Source organism: Impatiens glandulifera, chromosome 1 (genome assembly GCF_907164915.1).
Source record: "Impatiens glandulifera chromosome 1, dImpGla2.1, whole genome shotgun sequence".
NCBI lineage: Eukaryota > Viridiplantae > Streptophyta > Magnoliopsida > Ericales > Balsaminaceae > Impatiens > Impatiens glandulifera.
Window position 1 is genome coordinate 73,753,254 of NC_061862.1, and position 7,697 is coordinate 73,760,950.

Genomic DNA, 7,697 nt, shown 5'->3' on the forward strand with positions numbered 1-7,697 from the left:
CAAAGAATCAGTCGTATCAATGTTGCGAACATGAATAAACTGAAATTCCCGCATCATATTGGAAGTAGGTCGTTCTCACAGGTGGAGGAAGAATTTTTATGTACATTATTTCAAATAACTTAATATAAAGAATGTTAATAATTTTAGAAATCATTTATTTCAAAAGGTGAGTGAAATAGGACGGGTCCCCACTGTCTTTGAAGTTTTCAAGAGGACCTGTACCGTGAAAGTAATAAAAGAAAACCCCAACCCAATCCCGAACGAACGAGCGCAAGAGAAGATTGTAAGTTAATTGACTTTAATAAAATTATATATTTCTTTATATTAATAAAAATTAATTTCAAATGTGCAGGCGGAGATGGAAGAAGTTAGAAGGAACGAACTAGATATCTCTGACTTCTAATTGACAAAGAGAGTGTTCGGATGCCAAATGTATGGGACAATGATCGGTATGGGATCCGACGTTTGACCCACACACTTTCGAGAGGATTTTCAGAGTGGCAATAATTCTCAACGATCCGTCGATCGATTGTTGGAAGAGAATCAACATCTAAAGGCATCTATGATACAACTGGAGTCGACAATGGAGGAGCTTCAAAGGAGGGATATGGAAAGAACGCAAGAGCTTCAAAGGATCAATTAGAAAGAACGTAAAAAGAAAGTGAAATGACCCAAAGAATAGAGAGATATGAAGAAAACAGTGTATTCTTAATGAGGCATTATCAATCCCCTCCCCCTGGCTAGTTAGTGCATTATAATTATTTTTTGAACAATTGTTAACGTTTTAGTTTGACTCATAACAGGTTTTTTAGTTGGTTTTTGAAAAATTGTAAACGTTTTGATTTTACTGATGATCACAGGTTGTTTGGATGATTGGGTTTGGTTTATAATTTTGGAATTCATAATTTTGGTTTTTGAATGTTGGTTGAACAGGTTTGGTTGCACAAACAAAACAATCGGCCTTTTTGAGAAATTTACAGGGACAATACCGAGAGTTATTTGAAATCTCTCGGTTTTCCTTGCTAGAGAAAAATCGAGAGTCCTTTGAAAATCTCTTGGTTTTACCCTAGAAAAAAAAACCAAGAGTTATATAAATCTCTCGGTTTTTCTTGCTAGGAAAAACCGAGAGTTCTTTGAAAATGTCTCGGTTTTTCTTGCTAGGAAAAACTCGAGAGTTCTTAGAAAATCTCTCAGTTTTTCTATTGCAAGAAAATCCGAGAAATTTTCAAAGAACTCTTGATTATTCTTGATAGGATCTAAATCGAGAGATTTACGAAATGTCTCGGTAAACAATCAATTAGGTTTATCGAAAGAAGCAATACCGACGAATGTCGAGAGTTACCCAAACTCTCGGAATTATGTCTATACCGAAAGATATAGGGCCTTTACCGATAGCTTATACTCTTGGTAATGACCTTTTTTTTAAGTAGTGATTTTATCTATTTTTTTTGTGCCATTACATAACTTAGACGCACTCTAGGGACATATTGACACGACCCTAGAATCATGTTTATGTTTGGATTCAATCTTAGACGTATGTATTATGATTGAAAAAATAAACGAAGTGTAAAAGAATTTTTTTTCTAGTGTTGAAGCCCTTTTTAACTTGTAATAAAAATCGAACCTAAATCGGATTTTTTTTCATACGCGTTTTAAACGTACAAATTAAGTGAAAACTCTACATAACCTAAACTAGTTTAAATTTTATTCAATCATATTTTCGGTTCCTCGACTCATCTTAAGACGAGACGACTTTCGATAAAATCGTTTTCTCTTCTCGTTTTATGAGGCCTGGGAGAAAAATAAGTCACGGGATTTAATAAAATCAACATTAAAATAAACTCTAGTTGACCCTACCATTTTTGTTTCTCGTCTCACTCGTGATTCGAGAAAAATGTGACTTATGTGGCGAAATCTATCAAGTCGAAAAACATTTTTAAATGTCGACTTATTTTTAAACGTTACAATACTATATTGAATTATTTTCCTAAAGACAAAATTCTTATGTAATATGATAATATATTAATTTAAAGCCTAGAACCATTTTATAAAAAAAAAAGAGAAACAAATAAGATCCAAAATAAATGTGCTCAATCCTCTGGCAAATGAAAGATAAATAATTATATTCGACCCTAGTTGTTTACATCCAAAAGATGAGGAAAGTGCATACGAAATTTACTCTACACCTTTTCTTTTAAAATAAGAGCAATATATCTTGAGAAATGTCTCAAGTGTTCCATGTTTTAATGTCTTATATATCTTGAATAACATATATAGTATAGTAAAATCCATAACAAATATAAAAAAAAAATGAAAATCAAATTCAATTTAATCCAATTAAATTTCATCAAACCACGAGACTTCAGTTCGTCGAAAGAACATTCCAGAAGGCCCATCATTTGGTAGCAAAGCGAGCCTAACTAGGCTTTCGGCTCCTTCCTCCGCGGTTAATAATCCGGTGTGGCTGGTGATGTCGGTCTTAACATAACCAGGACATGCACAATTCACAAGAATGTGTGGAAACCTTTTTGCTAAAACTCTAGTGTATGCATTCATAGCTGCTTTCGATACAGTATAAGCCTTGATAATCGTGGGCCATCCTTTACTTTCCAAGTTTTCTTCTTTGAAATCCTTAAGAAATTCATTTATTACTTCGTCTATTCTTTCTTCCGTGAGGTTGTCTGCATCGTTTAACACTTGTTTGGCCCATTTATTAGGGATATTCTGCAAATTAAACAAATTAAAGAAAGAACTCTAATTTCTATTTATCATTAGCCCTAATTGAAAAACTATAGTAGTTGTAAAAAAAGATGGTTGTGATGAAGGAATGCAAAATTTACATGTAACATTCCTGAAGTGGATGAAACGTTCACAATCCTTGGGGAATCAGAGAGTTGAAGTAGGGGAACAAATGCTTCAACCATTCTTTTTGTGCCATAATAATTCACTTGTAGACATTCTTCCGCCATTTCATATGTCTCGGACGTTTCATCAGTAGGTTTGGCTTGTGTCATCCATCCGGGCTGTCAAATAAGTTAATAGATTTTCATTTATATGTAAAATTCAAATAGGGCTAAATTTAACACTTACCTTAATAACCAAATGTTTCAGATAATCCCAATCAACACTACCTCCAGCAATAGCAGCATTATTGATCTGTGAGGATGATCATAACATCCATCACATAGTTATAATATGCATACAAAATCACAAAGAAAGGAAACATGCAAAATCTCATATTTTGTTCTAAATTCTAGCATATGTTTAACAATAGGCCTCATACTATACCATCAAATAAAAAACACTAAAATTTGGTAAAGTAAATGAGTTATACTAACCAAGATATCAAGCTTCCCAAATTTGGCCTTGACAAAATCAACAAGAGGAGGAATGGTAGATGGGTCGGCCACATCAAGCCGATGGAAGAGGACATCAATGACCTTGTCACTGGGAGACTCTTTAAGTTTCTCGAGAGCTTCAAGTCCTCTTTTCTCGTCTCTAGCCGTAAGCACCACAGTGATGCCAGAAGCAACCAATTGCTTGCATATCTCAAATCCTATCCCTTTGTTTGCCCCAGTCACAATTGCGCACCTAATAAAAACATTTCATCAATCAAATGATTTGATAATGATTTCTGCATGATTAATAGATTAATGAGAAATGAACCAACACAACATCACCTAACTTTGGAGTCCATTCTTTTCTCTCTAGCTCTTTCTTCTTTTGTTTTTAGAGATGGAGCTATTGATAGACTGTTAATAGTCAATTACGACCACTATTTGGTAGATGGAGCTATGAAGATGGTGGGATGAAACGTGTGAGGCTAATGTTATGTGGTGTCAATGTCGGTACTAAAATACAAAATTATTGCATGTGGTGTATGTTGTTTGAAAAGGATTGAAATTTATATAAGAATGTTAGGATAAGGTTAACATCATGTAACATTTTTAGATTATTATGATAAAGTTAATATCCATGTAATGTTTTCAACACGTATTTTTGTGCCCAATAAGATTTTGGGATTAATCTTGAAAATATTTAAATATTGAATGAATCTAGCTAGTTTAATTAAAATCATTTAAGAATCTTGTCCTTGGTTAATGTTTGTTAGGATTCATATTAAATTATTTTCAATTTATATTGTATTTCATTAGATCATTTGAGTCAATAGTAATAATAAAAGAACTTTTGATAATAATATCTATTCTTTGGTACGGATTGATTTAGAACTTTATGAAATTCTTAATAAAGTGTTGTCGAGATCTTTACTTTCTTCACAATTAACATATACAAGGACTTTGATACCACCCTATTCAATTATAACGACGATAAATGAAATTTTGTCATAGAAAATGGCGAGAGAACATTGCGCAACAATTAGGTGTGGATATATATGTCATGGTGTTAAAATCTAATAGAGATGAAATTTAGGAGTGACTTTGATATTTTCCATAAATATTTGTACTTTTTTAGTGGTAAGCTTAATAACTATAATATGTTAATGGAGAAATGAAAAACTGTTATAAATTATTAATTTATTTTATTTTCTTAATTATGATAGTCAAATAAAGAGAACACCATAATAAAATAATAAAAGTGAAGAAGGAAACAACACACCATATAAGAAAACATAGTAGCACCCCCACTAAAATAGCAACATTAACTTTCACTAAAAACACACTGATTTAGGGTTTAGGGCATCAACGTTTGCTAATATTTATTAAAAAGATGAGACTTCAGCCATACAATAGAATGTTCCAGAAGATCCATCATCTGGCAATAAAGCCAATCTCACGAAGCTTTCTGCTCCTTCTTCCACAGTCAATGTGCCAGTGTTATCATTGATGTTCGTCTTAACATAACCCGGGCAAACACAATTCACAAGAATGGTGGGAAACTTCTTGGCTACAACTCTAGTGTAAGCATTCAAAGTTGCTTTCGATAGTATATAAGAAGTGAGGGTCGTAGGCCAACCATTGGCCTCCCACGTCCCCTCTTTGAAATCCTTAAGAAACTTGTTCAAGACCTCATCTATTCTTTCTTCACTAAGATTGGTAGCATCATTTAACACTCCTTTAGCCCATTCATTGGGTAAGTTCTGAAATAGAAGGAAGATGAAAACATTTAGAATGTAAACGTGTTTAACATCATTTTAAGCTTATTTAAATGGGTATTTTACCTGTAATTTCCCCGCGAAGGAAGAAACATTCACAATCCTTGGCGAATTAGAGTGCTGGAGGAGAGGAACAAATGCTTCTACCATTCTTTTCATGCCATAATAATTCACTTGGAGACATTCTTCTGCATTCTCATAATTCTCTTCACTTAACTTGAGTTTTGACCATTCAGGCTGTCAAATAATATGTACAATTTATATGAAACTTATGTATTTATAAAAATAAAATGGATAATTGCGGACACAAAATGTACCAGGTAAATTCAAATACGTGGAAGCTTGTAAAATGTTATTTGAATTTAGTGGGCCATGTCTATTATCACCAGGTTTAATTTGGGAGTTTGGAAAAGGTTATAATTGCTTGGATGTTTTGATTTTGGAAGGTGATCTCTAACCATTATTGTTTAGTGTGTTTGCTAAAAGGAATAAAAGAATATTAGAGAATAAGCAAGATGTTAAGTTACTTGAGTTATTTATTGGCCTATATAGATGAGACTTCATTAATTAACCCTTATTGCAAAGGTGGTTTGAAGTAAATCAATTATAACAAGTTAAAGTTATTGCAAATATGGTTTCCATATAATGATTACTTATAGATATAGATTTAGATTGGTCCATGTCCATGTACAACTACACTTTTTAAGGGGAGGTACATGTTCACCCTGTACTCATTAATAATGAGCCTTATATAGGAAGGATTTTATTTTTATTATTATTATTATTATTATTATTATTATTTAAACATGTCCATTTTGGCCCTTCCTGATAACCCGCCGTAACGGTAACCCTTCTGCACAGGGAGGAAACAGCAAATCATCCCCCACTTTTTAATGCCTACTTTTTTTTAATTCTAATTTATGTTTAATTAAACCTATATGTTTTTACTTAAACTTGGACCAAATATAATATACAAGTGGACCTGCACTAGGAGCAAACTCTGAAAAAAAACACCGGTTCTTTCTTTATATATAACTATTCAAATCACATATTAGGGCATCTAATTCTCACCCGATCTAGGTTAATATTTTTCGAATTTCCCCAATCAATTCCGATGTCCGGTTAAAACAATAAAATTTCTGATTAATACATTTAGTATCGAGACAATTTTAAATTTCCATCCCTAACTAAGACTACCAACATGTTGGGGGTGTACATAAGAAAAACCTAATTTCATAAAATTTGGTATTGAAAGGAGATATGAAGAAAAAAGAATAGATTCAAATAAATTTATAGATAATTTATCATCTAAATGTAATATGCAGACCAAACCCAAAACTTGTTTCCAAATGAATACATGGACCACATAGATAATGTTGACTTACCATCAAAGTGTAATCTTTCAAGGACTCCCAATCAGCCTTAGATGTTACAACACCAGCATTATTGACCTGTGAGGATTATAACATATATCGATCAAGTGTTTTATAGCCAACAAAAAAAATTAATATATAATTCAAAATTAACTGGATTAAATACAAAATTGCAGAAAGAATGATATATAGAGTTACCAAGATATCAAGCATTCCAAACTTGTCCTTTACAAAATCAACAAGAGGAGGAATGGTTGATGGGTCGGCCACATCAAGCCGATGGAAGATGACATTAATGATCTCATTACCGGCAGACTCTTTAAGCTTTTTGAGAGCTTCAAGTCCTTTTTGTTCGTCTCTAGCAGTCAGAACCACCGTAATACCGGTGATAGCCAGTTGCCTGCATACCTCTAACCCTATTCCTCTATTTGCTCCGGTAACAATTGCGCACCTGATTTTATATATGTGTATAAATTTATATGAAACAACTTAATAAATTAAACAAAAAAATCAAACTTAGTACCTCGTCGTTTTGGACTCCATTAACCTCCCTATCTTTTTTTCTCTTTCTTTCTCTCTCTCACATGAGTTACTCTCAATCACTAATATATAGAAATGGAGCTACTGCAGATACATTTGAATCTCTGTCACTGACCAAGTGTTCCATTGGAACATATATTAAATTTGTATGTATTTAAATAGTTAAAATAGACAGTACTGTATATTTTGTCTTAGTTCGATTATCATTATATGTACTTTTGTTTTGGAATTTTTTTCTTATATTAAGTTGAAATTCCCTAATTTTTTTCTTATATATTATGTTCAACCTCCTAAATTTTTTCTTTATATTATGTTTAACTATCTTTAACTCTAATTTTTTGTTATGTCTATGCTTATAAACTATTTATCTTTTTAGATTAGTTTTGAGCTTTTGTGTTCTTATATAGAGTTCTTGATTATGTTTTCGTTATTTAGGACTATAAATTTAAGAAAATCAGATATGAATTTAGAGATCAGTTTTATCTGGTTTTACTTTAAAAAAAATTTGTTGGGTAAAAATAAAATAAGTTATTTGAGATTTATTTAAGATAGATTATTCTTATTTTTATTTAGTAAAGTATTTTAATATTTTAATTAATAATGAAATTATTTGATTATTATATGATAATTACTAAAGGTGAGAAAATTACCTATATTAAAGGTATATCGAA

General features: G+C 31.9%; 2 protein-coding genes across 2 annotated transcripts; both read right to left on the minus strand.

Moving 5' to 3' along the window:
* Nucleotides 1–2,100: 2,100 nt before the first annotated feature.
* On the minus strand, nucleotides 2,101–3,808 carry LOC124918902 ((+)-neomenthol dehydrogenase-like). Its single transcript, XM_047458977.1, has 5 exons — nucleotides 3,681–3,808; nucleotides 3,339–3,591; nucleotides 3,091–3,156; nucleotides 2,841–3,023; nucleotides 2,101–2,724 (listed from the first exon to the last, which is right to left on the minus strand). Exons 1-5 carry the CDS (start codon nucleotides 3,695–3,697, stop codon nucleotides 2,338–2,340), a joined length of 906 nt encoding a protein of 301 aa, XP_047314933.1. The 5' UTR covers nucleotides 3,698–3,808; the 3' UTR covers nucleotides 2,101–2,337.
* Nucleotides 3,809–4,704: 896 nt separating this feature from the next.
* LOC124932438 ((+)-neomenthol dehydrogenase-like) lies at nucleotides 4,705–7,093 on the minus strand. The gene is made up of 5 exons (XM_047473068.1): nucleotides 7,010–7,093; nucleotides 6,685–6,937; nucleotides 6,499–6,564; nucleotides 5,180–5,350; nucleotides 4,705–5,098 (listed from the first exon to the last, which is right to left on the minus strand). The coding sequence occupies exons 1-5, from the start codon at nucleotides 7,027–7,029 to the stop codon at nucleotides 4,721–4,723; spliced, it is 888 nt and encodes a 295-aa protein (XP_047329024.1). The 5' UTR covers nucleotides 7,030–7,093; the 3' UTR covers nucleotides 4,705–4,720.
* Nucleotides 7,094–7,697: the final 604 nt, after the last annotated feature.

What these genes read in the sequence shown, in the direction of transcription:
- LOC124932438 (XM_047473068.1), bottom strand. Translation starts at nt 7,029, where the DNA reads ATGGAGTCCAAAACGACGAG. An exon ending in TGAAAGATTACACTTTGATG is followed by an intron (nt 5,351 to 6,498) that starts GTAAGTCAACAT and finishes ATTATTTGACAG; the next exon opens with CCTGAATGGTCAAAACTCAA. An exon ending in CCTTCGCGGGGAAATTACAG is followed by an intron (nt 5,099 to 5,179) that starts GTAAAATACCCA and finishes CTTCTATTTCAG; the next exon opens with AACTTACCCAATGAATGGGC.
- LOC124918902 (XM_047458977.1), bottom strand. An exon ending in TGAAACATTTGGTTATTAAG is followed by an intron (nt 3,024 to 3,090) that starts GTAAGTGTTAAA and finishes CTTATTTGACAG; the next exon opens with CCCGGATGGATGACACAAGC. An exon ending in CCACTTCAGGAATGTTACAT is followed by an intron (nt 2,725 to 2,840) that starts GTAAATTTTGCA and finishes TTTAATTTGCAG; the next exon opens with AATATCCCTAATAAATGGGC.